Below are 16,969 nucleotides of genomic sequence, written 5' to 3'. Positions count from 1 at the left end.
TTGGGGAAGATGTAATTAAAAGGTTATTTCAAAAAGATTTTGCTTCTCCAGTTTGCATTTGTCACAAGCCTCATGTGTTAATTCTGGCACCAAATTAATTATACTAAATATATGCTGGCAGAGGCATTAATAGAATTTTTAGCTTTTAAAGTTTCATACCAGCTGGCTAACTCAAGGGGCTAAGCAGTAGTCCTTTGAACCTGACCCCCTCCTCACATTAGCCACTGTCAGTTTGAGTCCCACTTTAGGCAGAAATCTGGAAAAGGTTAGGAGGCATATTGCTAAAATCTGGCTTGGGCAGGGAGGTGGGTGTGTATTTTGGGGGAATATGATCAAAGTATTTGTTTAAAATTAAATATGCAAATGCTTTCTGGCAGAGGAGGGACATTTTAGGTGGTGGGGGAATAGAGGCAAGGAGTTTGGGGCTGCACTGAGGGGAGAGGGATAAGTGGAGATGAGTGGTAGGGGAGGTGAGAGCAGTTGTGTGGGGCGGCTCAGGTGAGGGGGAAGGGCATGGAGAAGGGGACATGGGGGTGAGTGACATAGGGACTGGAGGAAAATTGGGGGAGCACCTGTCACACCCACATTCTTCCATTCTTTGTGTGCCAGAATATGGAGTGTCTGAGCCCCTGTCCCTACACACACACCGCATCCACTGCGATCTGGGTTTCCCTGACCCCTGGCAGCCCCCTCTTCCTCCCCTGTGTGAGCTGGGTATCTGGGTGTGGTGCTTAGAACAGGCATAGAGCATGCACCAGGAACACATGGCTGACACTGGACACTCAGCTTCTCATCTATGCTTGACACATCAGAAACCTTCCTGTAGTGGGGATGGGGGAAGGGCACACCCACTGACAGGAATGGGGTTGTTCACACATCTCAGAGCTATTGTTTCAGGCTGTATTCATCTGCATCTGGTATTCTCTCTCAGCTGAGAACATCCAGGGCCACTTAACACCTCTCTTATCCTGTAACTTTCAAGTCTGAAACTCTGAGAATGAACTGTAAACACTTAGCACAAAGCTGCCTCTGTCAGGGTTTTTCTTTGGATAAATGTAATCTGAGTACAGCAGAATATTCAGAAAGAACAAACTATTTTAAAAAGAAAATAAATCATACATGCAAAAGCTCCCTGGGGAGTTGGGGTGTTTAGGGGTGCAAGAGTGAGTGATAATAGGTAAGAAGGATTTGGGTCTGCTGTGACTGATAAGTAGGGTTACCATATGTCTGGGGTTTTCCCACATATTGCCTCTTATTTGAAAAATCCGCCCGGACAGAGGATCAAAAAAAAAAAAAAAGCAATGTCTGGGTTTTTTGTGGAGCAGACATTGCAGTTCAGAAAGAGCCCCAATTGGTGCCTCCCCTGCATCTGCATCTGATTGGTCCCTTGCAGCTGACAGATCACACCCACTCAGGCCACAGCTTCTAGCCCTGGGGTGGGGGAGAGCTGTTGCCAATCCTTTAGGATCTAAAGGTTTATTTATAAAAAGAAAGGTGAGTTAAAATTGGTTAAAGGAATCAAATACATGCAATAATTGCAAAGTTCTTGGATCAGGCTTGTAGCGGTGATGGAATAAACTGCTGGCTTAAGTCAAGTCTCTGGTTGCATCCAAATCATTGGAAGGTCCTCAGTCCTTTGGTTAGAATGTTCCCATTAGTACAGGTTTCAGAGGAACAGCCGTGTTAGTCTGTATTCGCAAAAAGAAAAGGAGTACTTGTGGCACCTTAGAGACTAACCAATTTATTTGAGCATGAGCTTTCGTGAGCTACAGCTCACTTCATCAGATGCACCTGATGAAGTGAGCTGTAGCTCATGAAAGCTCATGCTCAAATAAATTGGTTAGTCTCTAAGGTGCCACAAGTACTCCTTCCCATTAGTACAGTGGCTCTCAAACTTTTGCACTGGTGACCCCTTTCACACAGCAATCCTCTGTGGGCAACCCCTCCCCCCTTAAATATATAAAAAGTGTTTTTAATTTATAACACCATTATAAATGCTGGAGGCAAAGCGGGGTTTGAAGTGGAGGCTGACAGCTTGTGACCCCACCCCATGTAATAGCCTTGTGACCCCCTGGGGGGTCCTGATCCCTGGTTTGAGAACACCTGCATTAGTACAAGTTCATAGTCCAGAGGTTTGAGCAAGAAAGGCCAAATGGAGATGGTTCCAGGACCTTTTATAGCTTCTGCCAAGTGAAGAGAAACCCATTGTTTTCCTTGTGGAAAATTAAAAGGAACAAGATGGTGTTTGGAGTCACATGGGCAAGTCACATGTCCATGCATGCTTTCGCTTAGTCATAGTAGAAGCCATCACAGGTAAGTCCATTAAGTGTAGATAGGTGTCTTCCCCAGTCCATTGTGAGTTAAATGTTCCTTGATGTACCGTTTAACCTGAATAGTTCCTTCAAGATGTGCAGGCTAAACTCCTTGTGGGTTTTACCATAGGAGCAAATACATCTGAAACACAGGTACAGAGCCAATACTCATAACCTCAAATACAAAAATGATACATATTCAGCAGATCATAACCTTTCCATAGACACTTTACTTCTCATACTTTGTATGAGATTTGTTGCAATTCTATAACAATGGTAGCAACAATGAACTACATGGTCGTATTTTATCAGATAACATCACTGATGGATCCCTCACTGCTCTCTTATGCTCTGTCAACTGCCATGAAGACATCATGGATGGCAGTGCAGTTAACCGTCAAGTTCCTAACCTAAGAAGACCGTCTACCTGGGGGCATTGGCATCCAATATTGGATTGACAGCAATCTCTTCAACCTTTCTCATCTCCGTGCCAGAACTAAAGTAATATCGGCAACAATAACTGAACTCCAGTAGGCAGATGACTGTGCTGTAATTGCACACTCAAAGGAGGATCTTCAAACAGCCCTTAAGTGCTTCTCTGAAGCTTACAAAAGCCTGGGGCTGACTCTGACCAGGGACTGGCTGGTGGAGAACTTTTGTTTTGCCCATGTTCAATGGTCAGACTCCACAAGGAAGATCTGTATCGACAAAGAAGAACTAGGAGATGTAGACCACTTTGCCTGTCTTGGCAGCCGTCTCTCACAGAGGGCAGACATAGATGTTGAGATTCAGTACAGAATTTGCTGTGCCAGCCTTGCCTTTTGCAGACTGACTCACTGGGTGTTCGACAATCACAACATCAGAACACACACTATATTTCTAGTTTATAAAGCGGGGATAATACCAACTCTCCTCTGCGGCTGTGAGACTTGGGTGACCTACAGAAAACACCTGAAAAATCTGGAACGCCAACACCAGCACTTTCTTTGGAAGATCCTCGAACATAAAGCGGGAGGATCATCGCACTAATGTCGGTGTCCTCACAGAGGCCAGCATCGTCAGTGTTGAGGCCCTGATTATCCAGCTCCAGCTGAGGTAGCCCAGGTACTGTGTGTGCATGCCTGATGGACGCTTATCAGAACAATTGCCGTACGCCCAACTCATCAAAGGAGAAAAGAAATGGGGAGGCCAAAAGAAACGCTTTAAAGACACCCTTAAGATAAACATCAAGAGATGTGGCATTGACACCACGCGCTGTGACACTGGGAGACAGCAGCCCAGGACAGGGATAACCAGCAAAGACTTGTCAGAGAGGGAACGTCCACTTTTGAGGAAAATCGCCTTGCCTGGTCACAGGAAAAACGCCAGAAAAGAAAGGAAAGACAACTGTCACACAGCAATCGCAGCCCAGCCCTGTCTTCAATTATCACTTGCAATGTCTACCAACAAGCCTGTGGCTCAAGGATCGGACTCCTCAGTCACCAAAGGACCCATGAAAAATAAAATCTGTGAAAGAGATCATCCTCGAGGGATCGCCAGCAATCTCGCTGTGAAATCACTCCTTTTTTGGCAGTGCAGACATAACCAACGTAGCAGGGGCAACAAATGATACAATGTTTCAATGTACAGATGACACCCAACCTGGATGTAGCAGGTATTGACTTTTCATTAACTTACTCCTACTAAAAAAAGAAAAGGAGGACTTGTGGCAGGCACCTTAGAGACTAACAAATTTATCTGAGCATAAGCTTTTGTGAAGTGAGCTGTAGCTCAAGAAAGCTTATGCTCAAATAAATGTGTTAGTCTCTAAGGTGCCACAAGTCCTCCTTTTCTTTTTGCAGATACAGACTAACACGGCTGCTACATATACTAGGGAAGTAGCAGTGCAACAGACCGAGGTAGCATTCTCTTTTCATTCCCTTGTAGAGTTAAGCTGGAGTGGGGGGAGGGAAAGGGGAGTATGCAGGGCATACTGATCATGAACAGAGATGTCCCTAAAAAGAAAAGGAGGACTTGTGGCACGTTAGAGACTAACAAATTTATTTGAGCATAAGCTTTCGTGAGCTACAGCTCACTTCATCGGAGCTTATGCTCAAATAAATTGGTTAGTCTCTAAGGTGCCACAAGTCCTCCTTTTCTTTTTGCAAATACAGACTAACACGGTTGCTACTCTGAAACCTGTCAGAGATGTCCCTGGAATCCTTCTGAGAAATCTCAATTAAACTTTCATGGAGGTACTCTGCAATCCTCTCCCAAGGGTTTTTAGGGTTATTTGTTCCTCTGCAGTAGGACACTTTGCTGTGCCACTCTGCAGTGACTTCAGCAGACAGGCACCACTGCAGTAAACAGACTCGTGGCATTCAGGCCCAGCTGGCTTCAAAACACCAGGAACAGCTGTCCTCTGTGCCTTTGTTACCCTCGGGAGTGAGATCAGCTAAAATCACCACCACCTGTGGAAAACAGTGCCAGTGCTCAGAGCCATTACCCTGCACGTGTACCTAGGGAAATAGGGTCTGAAATTTTGTTAAATACAAGAATTCCTTCTCTTCCCCCCTCCCCAACACCCCTGAAGGCCACACTCACCATGGCTGGGGCTGAAGAGCAGTGCTTTGTACAGGTGTTTTGAAGCTGAAGTGTCAATAAACATCTTGTTTAAAATGTTAGGGGAGCAAGCAAAGGGAGTGCTGAAACTTAACTTTCGTTTTCTGTTGTGACTATACATATGTTACCTCTGTGTTTTATCTGTAACTGCTGCCTTTGTGGTCTTGAGGGGTACCCTCTCCACACTTGCAGAATGCTTGACCTTGATAAGGAGAGAAAAGAAGAGGACATAGGAAGATATGTTCAGCGAGATTCTGCAAGCCAGAGCAGCATCGGACCATGAACAGAAGGCCCCGAGTGTGAATATTTCAGACTTTATGGAGAGGGAAAGAGCAGCCGGGAGAAGGGCTCAGGAGCTGTATTAGGGAGATGGATTAGGACATAATGGGGCTTCTCTAGCACTAAACACAAATGCTGCAGATTCTTGTTGATCCACAGGCTTTCCTTCCTTTATAGTCAATGGAGTACTCCATTTCAACACCTCCCTTCCCGCTTCCCACATTCCACATGACATCAAGGGGCTATGTCCATATCCAAACCACTCCATGCCAGGGGACAAGAAGGAGAATCACTGCTTTACATACAGCAACTGTGACTCTCACAGCTCATGCTCAAATAAATTGGTTAGTCTCTAAGGTGCCACAAGTACTCCTTTCCTTCTCACAGCTCAGTGTATGTATAACTGAAATGGATGTGAATATTCTTTCTCCTTGTTAAGTCCTGTTCTGTTAATTTCAGAAATGTTTCTTGTATTTGTTTGTCTACACATTTTTTGCACTGGTTTTAGTATGCAATACAAATCTATTTGTTGGTAAATAAACTTTATTACTTCATACTATTTAAAGTGCCCACTACCTGTTCTTGCACAGGGTATTAGAACTTATAGGTTCAATGGCAAACTCACAGCTGTGATGGTGTGTACTGACACCATGCTAAGGCTACGGGATATGGGGAGCAATAGTGAGGGGACCCATCCCTCAGCAGCTGCAGAGCATGCTCTAACTAGAGGGCCTACTTAAAAAGAGAGACAATTCCTCATAGCTGCTAAAATTTCAGGGCCAGGTACACCACAGTCCACCACACCATATTTCTGCAGTTGACTGTTTAAGTGATCTTTCAAGGCCTCCCTCTAGCCTTATAGCTCCATATTGAGCTCTTTAACAGCTCTTATGTCTGGCTGTTCAAACTCAGCAGACAGGTGCTCCATCTCTGCCTGGCAGCAACATTTCCCTGTTTGCATCACCAGTATGACACAGGACACAACACGCAGCTATAACCATTGAAATATTTTTCTCACTGAGATCCAATTGTGTGAGTGAAGGAACACTGGCGTCGTATAATCTCCCAAAAGCAGATTCAAATGTCATTCTGCACCTGCTGAACTGATAGCTGAATCTTTCCTTGGAACTGTCAAGGTGGCTGGTGTATGGCTTCATGAGCCAGAGGATGGAGTGGGTCCCCCAGCATCACTAGTGACATTTCAGCATTGCCAATAGTAATCCAAGGGTCAGGAAAGAAAGTCCCTTTTTGTAGCTTTCTGAACAGTTCTCTTTTTTTTAAAGATGTGAGCATCATACACCTTCCCTGACCAGCCAACAGGAAGCATCCACAATAATCCATCAACACTTGCATAACCGTAGAAAAGTAGTCCTTTCTGTCAAACTCTGTGGGACAAGGTGGTGCCAGAATACACATTTATGCCATTTCATCACTCCACCAGAGTTTGGGAATCCCATTGCTGCAAATCCATCCACTAGTCCCTGCACATTGCTGAGAGTCGCAGTCCTGTGTAGCAGGAGATGATCAATGGCCCTGCACACTTCCATGGCAACAGCCGCTGCAGTGGATTTTCCAACTCCAGAATGATTTCCCACTCAGTGGTAGCAATCTGGCGTTGCAAGTTTTCACAGTGTGATCACACTCGCTTCTCCGCTGTCAATGTGGCTCTCATTCTAGTGTCCCTGTGCTAGAGGTCTGGGGCAAGCTTGGCACACAGATCCAGGAATGTGGCCTTGCAGATCTGAATGTTCTACAGATAAGTGCTCATTGTCCCAAGGCTGCATTACAATGAGATTCCCTCCAGTCAGTGCTTGTTTGTTGGGCCCAGAAGCAACATTCCACCATCTGGAGCTGCTCTGTGAACACTACCAATAACCTTGAATTGGTTCTTGCTGGATCCCACAGCAATCTGTCCTCCATGAACTCATGATGTTTCCTGCTGAATTGGTTCTTCTCATGGCTCTGCAAACACCAGAGGATCATGAGTCCTATGCATTTGCAACATTTATGACAATAGTGCAGAGCTGGGCAGGCTCCATGCTTCTGTCAGAGATGGCAGACAAACGGGAAGGGATTTTTAGAAAAGGGGCAAAAATTATGGGATAAAGGTGACATTATGGGATGGAGTCAGTTGCATGCTGGGAAGTTGATCCTTTGGTCCCAGTCACCCCTGCATGACTTGTTTCTGCCCCACCCTAGATTGCCACAACTTCCCAAAAGGCAGTGCGCGGAATGGTGGCAGGTTGTACACTGGGATACCTATTGATGGCGCACCACACACTGCATTGACACAAACACTGCTGGTGAGTATGTGCAGCGCTGATGCAAGCAGACATGCACAGGCGCACAAGCAATATACTAACTGTGGTGATTTTATGCCGATGTGACTTGTGTCACCCGAAGTTTGTAATGTAGACATGGCCTGACAGCTGTGGGTGAGGAGGTGTAGGCTGTGGGGGACTGAGCAGTGTGGGCAGGGAATGAACTTTGAGGAAGTAGTGAGCTGCAAGCATGGGATGATAGGGGGATGAGTGAGATATGCAGCAGGCGGAGAGCAGGGGAAGGGGAACTGTGGAGAGAGCATGCTGTGAGAGTGGAGGGGGTGTGAGTTATGGGGGAAGCAGCAATGTGTGGGGATGCCAGGGCAGAGCTGTATAAAGGAGGAGATGGGTGAGGAGGGAAGGGATGAGCTGTGTAGAAAAGGGGGAGGGAAGGGATGAGCTGTGAGCTGTGTAGAAAAGGGGGTACAAGGGAAGGGATGAGCTTTTAGCAGGGGGATTTGTGTAGAGGAGGGGCAGATGCAGGAAGTTGTGTAAGAGGGTAGAGGGGGAGGGGCAGAGGGTGCTGGAGGAGGGGGCTGTTGGGGAATGGGAGGGGCTGGGGTACAGGAAGAGGGGAGCTGTGTGAGAGGAGGGGCTGGGGGTGCAGGAGGAGGGGGTCTATGTGAAGGGAGGGGCAGGGGTGCAGGAGGAGGGGGGCTGTTGGGAAATGGGGGGGTGGGGGTATAGGAAGAGGGGAGCTGTGTGAGAGGAGGGGTTGGGGGTGCAGGAGGAGGGGGTCTATGTGAGGGGAGAGGCAGGGGTGCAGGAGGAGGGGGTCTATGTGAGGGGAGGGGCTGGGGGGTGCAGGAGGAGGGGGGCTGTTGGGGAATAGGAGGGGCTGGGGGTGCAGGAGGAGGGGGGCTGTTGGGGAATAGGAGGGGCTGGGGGTGCAGGAGGAGGGGGGCTGTTGGGGAATGGGGGGGTGGGGGTATAGGAAGAGGCGAGCTGTGTGAGAGGAGGGGCTGGGGTGCAGGAGGAGGGGGGCTGTTGGGAAATGGGGGAGCTGGGGGTAGAGGAAGAGGCGAGCTGTGTGAGAGGAGGGGCAGGGGTGCAGGAGGAGGGGGCTGTTGGGGAATGGGAGGGGCTGGGGGTACAGGAAGAGGGGAGCTGTGTGAGAGGAGGGGCTGGGGGTGCAGGAGGAGGGGGTCTATGTGAGGGGAGGGGCAGGGGTGCAGGAGGAGGAGGGCTGTTGGGGAATGGGAGGGGCTGGGGGGTGCAGGAGGAGGGAGGCTGTTGGGGAATGGGGGGGCTGGGGGTACAGGAAGAGGGGAGCTGTGTGAGAGGAGGGGCTGGGGTGCAGGAGGAGGGGAGCTGTGTGAGAGGAGGGGCTGGGGTGCAGGAGGAGGAGGGCTGTTGGGGAATGGAAGGGGCTGGGGGTGCCAGGGGAGGGGCTGGGGGGTGCAGGAGGAGGGGGGCTGTTGGGGAATAGGAGGGTCAGGGGGTACCAGGGGAGGGGCTGGGGGGTGCAGGAGGAGGGGGGCTGTTGGGGAATGGGGGGGCTGGGGGTGCAGGAGGAGGGGGTCTATGTGAGGGGAGAGGCAGGGGTGCAGGAGGAGGGGGTCTATGTGAGGGGAGGGGCTGGGGGTGCAGGAGGAGGGGGGCTGTTGGGGAATAGGAGGGGCTGGGGGTGCAGGAGGAGGGGGGCTGTTGGGGAATGGGGGGGTGGGGGTACAGGAAGAGGGGAGCTGTGTGAGAGGAGGGGCTGGGGGTGCAGGAGGAGGGGGGCTGTTGGGGAATGGGAGGGTCAGGGGGGTACCAGGGGAGGGGCTGGGGGTGCAGGAAGAGGGGTGCTGTGTGAGAGGAGGGGCTGGGTGTGCAGGAGGAGGGGGGTTGTTAGGGAAATGGGGGGGTGGGGGTACAGGAAGAGGGGAGCTGTGTGAGAGGAGGGGCTGGGGGTGCAGGAGGAGAGGGGGTGTTGGGGAATAGGAGGGGCAGGGGTGCCGGAGGTGGGGGGCTGTGTGAGAGGAGGGTCTGGGGGTGCAGGAGGAGGGGAGTTGTGTGGGAGAATAGGAGGGGCTGGGGGGGTGCCGGAGGAGGGGGGCTGTGTGAGGGGAGGGGCTGGGGGGTGCAGGAGGAGGGGGGCTGTGTGAGGGGAGGGGCTGGGGGGTGCAGGAGGAGGGGGGCTGTTGGGGAATGGGGGGGCTGGGGGTACAGGAAGAGGGGAGCTGTGTGAGAGGAGGGTCTGGGGGTGCAGGAGGAGGGGGGCTATGTGAGGGGAGGGGCAGGGGTGCAGGAGGAGGGGGCTGTTGGGGAATGGGAGGGGCTGGGGGTACAGGAAGAGGGGAGCTGTGTGAGAGGAGGGGCTGGGGGTGCAGGAGGAGGGGGTCTATGTGAGGGGAGGGGCAGGGGTGCAGGAGGAGGGGGGCTGTTGGGGAATGGGAGGGGCTGGGGGGTGCAGGAGGAGGGAGGCTGTTGGGGAATGGGGGGGCTGGGGGTACAGGAAGAGGGGAGCTGTGTGAGAGGAGGGGCTGGGGGTGCAGGAGGGGGGGAGCTGTGTGAGAGGAGGGGCTGGGGTGCAGGAGGAGGGGAGCTGTGTGAGAGGAGGGGCAGGGGTGCAGGAGGAGGGGGGCTGTTGGGGAATGGGAGGGGCTGGGGGTGCCAGGGGAGGGGCTGGGGGGTGCAGGAGGAGGGGGGCTGTTGGGGAATGGGGGAGCTGGGGGTGCAGGAGGAGGGGGTCTATGTGAGCGGAGAGGCAGGGGTGCAGGAGGAGGGGGTCTATGTGAAGGGAGGGGCTGGGGGGTGCAGGAGGAGGGGGGCTGTTGGGGAATAGGAGGGGCTGGGGGTGCAGGAGGAGGGGGGCTGTTGGGGAATGGGGGGGTGGGGGTACAGGAAGAGGGGAGCTGTGTGAGAGGAGGGGCTGGGGGTGCAGGAGGAGGAGGGGGGCTGTTGGGGAATGGGAGGGTCAGGGGGGTACCAGGGGAGGGGCTGGGGGTGCAGGAAGAGGGGTGCTGTGTGAGAGGAGGGGCTGGGGGTGCAGGAGGAGGGGGTCTATGTGAGGGGAGAGGCAGGGGTGCAGGAGGAGGGGGTCTATGTGAGGGGAGGGGCTGGGGGTGCAGGAGGAGGGGGGCTGTTGGGGAATAGGAGGGGCTGGGGGTGCAGGAGGAGGGGGGCTGTTGGGGAATGGGGGGGTGGGGGTACAGGAAGAGGGGAGCTGTGTGAGAGGAGGGGCTGGGGGTGCAGGAAGAGGGGGGCTATTGGGGAATGGGAGGGTCAGGGGGGTACCAGGGGAGGGGCTGGGGTGCAGGAGGAGGGGGGCTATGTGAGGGGAGGGGCAGGGGTGCAGGAGGAGGGGGCTGTTGGGGAATGGGAGGGGCTGGGGTACAGGAAGAGGGGAGCTGTGTGAGAGGAGGGGCTGGGGGTGCAGGAGGAGGGGGTCTATGTGAAGGGAGGGGCAGGGGTGCAGGAGGAGGGGGGCTGTTGGGAAATGGGGGGGCTGGGGGTAGAGGAAGAGGGGAGCTGTGTGAGAGGATGGGCTGGGGGTGCAGGAGGAGGGGGTCTATGTGAGGGGAGAGGCAGGGGTGCAGGAGGAGGGGGTCTATGTGAGGGGAGGGGCTGGGGGGTGCAGGAGGAGGGGGGCTGTTGGGGAATAGGAGGGGCTGGGGGTGCAGGAGGAGGGGGGCTGTTGGGGAATGGGGGGGTGGGGGTATAGGAAGAGGGGAGCTGTGTGAGAGGAGGGGCTGGGGGTGCAGGAGGAGGGGGTCTATGTGAAGGGAGGGGCAGGGGTGCAGGAGGAGGGGGGCTGTTGGGAAATGGGGGGGCTGGGGGTAGAGGAAGAGGGGAGCTGTGTGAGAGGAGGGGCTGGGGGTGCAGGAGGAGGGGGTCTATGTGAGGGGAGGGGCAGGGGTGCAGGAGGAGGAGGGCTGTTGGGGAATGGGAGGGGCTGGGGGGTGCAGGAGGAGGGAGGCTGTTGGGGAATGGGGGGGCTGGGGGTACAGGAAGAGGGGAGCTGTGTGAGAGGAGGGGCTGGGGGTGCAGGAGGAGGGGAGCTGTGTGAGAGGAGGGGCTGGGGTGCAGGAGGAGGGGGGCTGTTGGGGAATGGAAAGGGCTGGGGGTGCCAGGGGAGGGGCTGGGGGGTGCAGGAGGAGGGGGGCTGTTGGGGAATAGGAGGGTCAGGGGGGTACCAGGGGAGGGGCTGGGGGTGCAGGAAGAGGGGAGCTGTGTGAGAGGAGGGGCTGGGGGTGCAGGAGGAGGGGGGCTTTTAGGGAATGGGGGGGTGGGGGTACAGGAAGAGGGGAGCTGTGTGAGAGGAGGGGCTGGGGGTGCAGGAGGAGGGGGGCTTTTAGGGAATGGGGGGGTGGGGGTACAGGAAGAGGGGAGCTGTGTGAGAGGAGGGGCTGGGGGTGCAGGAGGAGGGGGGCTGTTGGGGAATAGGAGGGGCTGGGGGTGCAGGAGGAGGGGGGCTGTTAGGGAATGGGGGGGTGGGGGTACAGGAAGAGGGGAGCTGTGTGAGAGGAGGGGCTGGGGGTGCAGGAGGAGGGGGGCTGTTGGGGAATGGGAGGGTCAGGGGGGTACCAGGGGAGGGGCTGGGGGTGCAGGAAGAGGGGTGCTGTGTGAGAGGAGGGGCTGGGGGTGCAGGAGGAGGGGGGCTTTTAGGGAATGGGGGGGTGGGGGTACAGGAAGAGGGGAGCTGTGTGAGAGGAGGGGCTGGGGGTGCAGGAGGAGGGGGGCTGTTGGGGAATAGGAGGGTCAGGGGGGTACCAGGGGAGGGGCTGGGGTGCAGGAAGAGGGGTGCTGTGTGAGAGGAGGGGCTGGGGGTGCAGGAGGAGGGGGGCTTTTAGGGAATGGGGGGGTGGGGGTACAGGAAGAGGGGAGCTGTGTGAGAGGAGGGGCTGGGGGTGCAGGAGGAGGGGGGCTGTTGGGGAATGGGAGGGTCAGGGGGGTACCAGGGGAGGGGCTGGGGGTGCAGGAGGAGGGGAGCTGTGTGAGAGGAGGGGCTGGGGTGCAGGAGGAGGGGGGCTGTTGGGGAATGGAAGGGGCTGGGGGTGCCAGGGGAGGGGCTGGGGGGTGCAGGAGGAGGGGGGCTGTTGGGGAATAGGAGGGTCAGGGGGGTACCAGGGGAGGGGCTGGGGGTGCAGGAAGAGGGGAGCTGTGTGAGAGGAGGGGCTGGGGGTGCAGGAGGGGGGCTTTTAGGGAATGGGGGGGTGGGGGTACAGGAAGAGGGGAGCTGTGTGAGAGGAGGGGCTGGGGGTGCAGGAGGAGGGGGGCTTTTAGGGAATGGGGGGGTGGGGGTACAGGAAGAGGGGAGCTGTGTGAGAGGAGGGGCTGGGGGTGCAGGAGGAGGGGGGCTGTTGGGGAATAGGAGGGGCTGGGGGTGCAGGAGGAGGGGGGCTGTTAGGGAATGGGGGGGTGGGGGTACAGGAAGAGGGGAGCTGTGTGAGAGGAGGGGCTGGGGGTGCAGGAGGAGGGGGGCTGTTGGGGAATAGGAGGGGCAGGGGTGCCGGAGGTGGGGGGCTGTGTGAGGGGAGGGGCTAGGGGGGTGCAGGAGGAGGGGCGCTGTGTGGGGGAGGGGAGGGAGCAGCGGGACGCACGAAGCCTTGCGGGGACGAGGCGCTGAGGGGGTGGGGCTAGGCGCATGCGTACTGCGCGGTGAATGTTGGCGACCGCGCAGGCGCGGCGGCGAGGGAGGGGCCAGGCGTTGGCGGCAAGGCGCGCGGGGCGCCGAGCGCAGGGCGGTCCGTGCCTGGGCCCCGCCCCCCGCGGCTCGCTCTGGCGGCGGGGGGCGGGGAGACCGGGCCTGGGCGAGGGAAGATGGCGGCGGCCGCCGGCGGGCGGGGCTTCGCGGTCTCGGTGCTGGCGCCGAACGGGCGGCGGGTCGCGGTGCGGGTGGGGCCCGGCACCACGCTGCTCCAGGTCGGTCCTGCCCGGCGGGAGGCGGCCCCGGGCGGGGGGGTGGTACCCGCGGAGCGAGGCCCGCTGCGAGCAGCCCCGGGCCGCCCCTTGCGGCGCCCCGCCCGCTGACGGCCCTTCTGTCCCCGCAGGTTCTGGAGGAAGCTTGCGGGAGGCAGAACTTCGATGCCGGCGAGTACGATCTGAAGTGAGTCTCGGCCGGGGTGGACGCGCCCTCTCCGTGCCTGGCCCCCTCCGAGCGGACAGCGGGCTCGCCCTGGGCGCCGCGGGCCGGGGCCCCCCGCGCCCTTGCCGCCGTGCGGTGGACGTGCCCGCCCGGCTCTGCGTGCTCCGTGCGCCGCGCAGGACGAGCGAGCTCAGCGGCGAGCTGCCCGGCGAGCTGCCCGGGCCGTTCCTGCGCGGGCGGGCGGCGGCTCCACAGGGCAGCCCAGAGCCGTCTCTGGGGCTCCGGCCGAGTCCCGCATCAGCAGGCGCCGGCCTGTCAGTGGCTGCGCTTTGAGGCTGGGAGGGAGCAGGCGCCGGAACAGCAGGCAGACTTGCCTTGGCTGCTTTCACGGTTTGTTAGTTTCTCCCAGTTGGTGTTACGGCAGCGTATACACGGAGTGTTTCAGGCTGCTGTAAAGATGCCTACAGGCCTGGCGTACTGCTTTGTTCAAAAACTTCAAAATGGATGTTTATACAGTAACTCCCCACTTAACGTCCTCTCGCTTAACATTGTTTCGCTCTTACATCCCTGCTCAATTACAGAACAAGCTCCATTTGAAGTTGTGCAGTGCTTTGCTATAATGTCATTTGGCTGCTTGCTTTGTGCACAGCTGGCAGCCCCCTATCAGCTCCCCTATGTGCCCCCCCCCCGCCAAAATGCCTCCTGCCCGCCAGCAGAGTGTGCCGATCAGTGCCTTCCCCCTCCTGCCCACGGCAGTCAGCTGGCTTGCAGCTTCAGGAGGGAGGGGAGAGGAGCAAGGACTCTGTGTGCAGGCTCCCCCCGCCTCCCCAAACCTCGCAAGCCAGCTGATTGCTTGAGTCTTCAGGCTGAGGATGTTAGGGAGATTCCCAGACCTGAACCATCTTTTGTAGGTGACAAATCTGAGGAATTGTCACAGATTGAACTGTCACTAGAGGAGGTTTTGGAATTCATTGAGAAACTGAACAGTAACAAGTCACCGGGACCAGATGACACTCACCTACGGGTTCTGAAAGAATGCAAATGTGAAATTGTGGAACTATTAACTATGGTTTGTAAACTGTCCTTTAAATCAGCTACTGTACCCAATGACTGGAAGATAGCTTATGTAACGGCAATATTTAAGAAGGGCTCTAGAGGTGATCCTGACAATTACAGACCGGTAACTCTAATGTCAGTACTGGGCAAATTAGTAGAAACAACAGTAAAGAATAAAATTGTCAGACACACAGAAGAACATAAATTGCTGCGCAAAAGTCAATATGGCTTCTGTAAAGGGAGATCATGTCTTACTAATCTATTAGAGTTCTTTGAGGGGGTCAACAGCCATGTGGACAAGGGGGATCCAGTGGACATAGTGTACTTAGATTTCCAGAAAGCCTTTGACAAGGTCCCTCACCAAAGGGTCTTATGTAAATTAAGTTGTCATGGGATAAGAGGGAAGATCCTTTCATGGATTGGGAACTGGTTAAAAGACAGGGAACAAAGGGTAGGAATAAATGGTAAATTTTCAGAATGGAGAGGGGTAACTAGAGGTGTTCCCCAAGGGTCAGTCCTAGGACTAATCCTATTCAACTTATTCATAAATGATCTGGAGAAAGGGGTAAACAGTGAGGTGGCAAAGTTTGCAGCAGATACTAAACTACTCAAGATAGTTAAGACCAAAGCAGACTGTGAAGAAATTCAAAAAGATCTCACAAAACTAAGTGATTAGGCAACAAAATGGCAAATGAAATTTAATGTGGATAAATGTAAAGTAATGCACGTTGGAAAAAATAACCCCAACTATACAGACAATATGATGGGAGCTAATTTAGCTACAACTAATCAGGAGAAAGTTCTTGATGTCATTGTGGGTAGTTCTCTGAAAACGTCCGCGCAGTGTGCAGCAGCAGTCAAAAAAGCAAATGGGATTTTAGGTATCATTAAAAAAGGGATAGAGAATAAGACGGAGAATATATTATTACCCTTATATAAATCCATGGTATGCCCGCATCTTGAATACTGCTTACAGATGTGGTCCCCTCATCTCAAAAAAGATATACTGGCATTAGAAAAGGTTCAGAAAAGGGCAACTAAAATGATTAGGGGTTTGGAATGGGTCCCATATGAGGAGAGATTAAAGAGGCTAGGACTTTTCAGCTTGGAAAAGAGGAGACTAAGGGGGGATATGATAGAGGTGTATAGAATAATGAGTGGTGTGGAGAAAGTGAATAAGAAAAAGTTATTGTTCTCATAATATAAGAACTAGGGGCCACCAAATGAAATTAATTGGCAACAGGTTTAAAACAAATAAAAGTAAGTTCTTCTTCACTCAGCGCACAGTCAACATGTGGAACTTTTTGCCTGAGGAGGTTGTGAAGGCTAGGATTATAACAGGGTTTAAAAGAGAACTGGATACATTCATGAAGGTTAAGTCCATTAATGGCTATTAGCCAGGATGGGTAAGGCGTGTCCCTAGCCTCTGTTTGTCAGAGGGTGGAGATGGATGGCAGGAGAGAGATCACTAGATAATTACCTGTTAGGTTCACTCCCTTTGGGGCACCTGGCATTGGCCACTGTTGGGAGACAGGATACTGGGCTGGATGGACCTTTGGTCTGACCCAGTATGGCCATTCTTATATTCTGTTCTTGCCGTGGTCAGGAGGGAGGGGGGAGGAGCGAGGACGTGGCGTGTCTCCCCCTTCCCTTTTCTGCCTCCTGCCCGCGGCATTCAGCTGGCTTGCGGTGTTCAGGAGGTAGGGGAGGGAGGGGGAGCCTGTGTGCTGTGTCCTTGCTCCTGCCTCCTGAACGCTGCAAGCCAGTTGATTGCCGCGGGCATGAGGCAGGGGAGGGAAGGGGGAGGAGCGAGGACACTGCAAGTGGAGTAAAGGGGGAGGAGCGGGGGAAGAAAAGGTGGGTTAAGGGTGGGGGCTTGGGGGAAGGGGTGGAGTGGGCGGGCCGATGGTTGAGGCCCCCTGCCCCTGGTGCTTGCAGAGTAGGGGAAGCTGCTACGCAACTTGCTTCTCCTAGCCTACAGCACCTTCAGCCTCCTTGGCTGCCTCATTGTCTCCAGTGCCAGTGGGCTGTGCCTGTGTGGGGTAAGGCAGGGGCACCTCCCAACTATAATGTAATGTACTGTATGGCAAAAAAAAAATTTCCCTGGAACCTAACCCCCCCCATTTACATTCATTCTTATGGGGAAATTGGATTCGCTTAACATCGTTTCACTTAAAGTCACATTTTTCAGGACCATAACTACAACGTTAAGTGAGGAGTTACTGTATTCTGAACCAGGCCTCCACCTCCAGATCTCCATAAAGGTGACAATTCCACCATTCCTATTACTTTCTACCCCATGTGTTGCCTAGCCTGTTCACTTGTATTCTACCTCTTCCTTATAGTCTTGGGAGAAGAGATGAGAACCGTGAGTTCTTGCAAAGTCT

At 54.5% G+C, this 16,969-nt stretch overlaps 1 protein-coding gene across 7 annotated transcripts in view; it reads left to right on the top strand.

Moving 5' to 3' along the window:
- Nucleotides 1–13,088: 13,088 nt before the first annotated feature.
- ASPSCR1 (ASPSCR1 tether for SLC2A4, UBX domain containing) overlaps nucleotides 13,089–16,969 on the top strand; it is an 87,627-nt gene continuing 83,746 nt past the window's right edge. For 5 of the 7 annotated variants that reach the window (XM_048818143.2, XM_048818141.2, XM_048818149.2 and 2 more), the window contains exon 1: nucleotides 13,089–13,363. In XM_048818143.2, the coding sequence (XP_048674100.2) occupies nucleotides 13,104–13,363 (260 nt within the window). In that variant the 5' untranslated portion in view covers nucleotides 13,089–13,103. Of the gene's footprint in view, nucleotides 13,364–13,491; nucleotides 13,548–16,969 lie in introns of all 7 variants that reach the window. The other 2 variants (XM_048818142.2, XM_048818145.2) reach the window with 2 other exon arrangements.

The sequence above is a fragment of the Caretta caretta genome, chromosome 14, assembly GCF_965140235.1.
Source record: "Caretta caretta isolate rCarCar2 chromosome 14, rCarCar1.hap1, whole genome shotgun sequence".
Taxonomy (NCBI): Eukaryota; Metazoa; Chordata; order Testudines; family Cheloniidae; genus Caretta; species Caretta caretta.
This window is presented reverse-complemented; position numbering and strand designations above follow the sequence as displayed.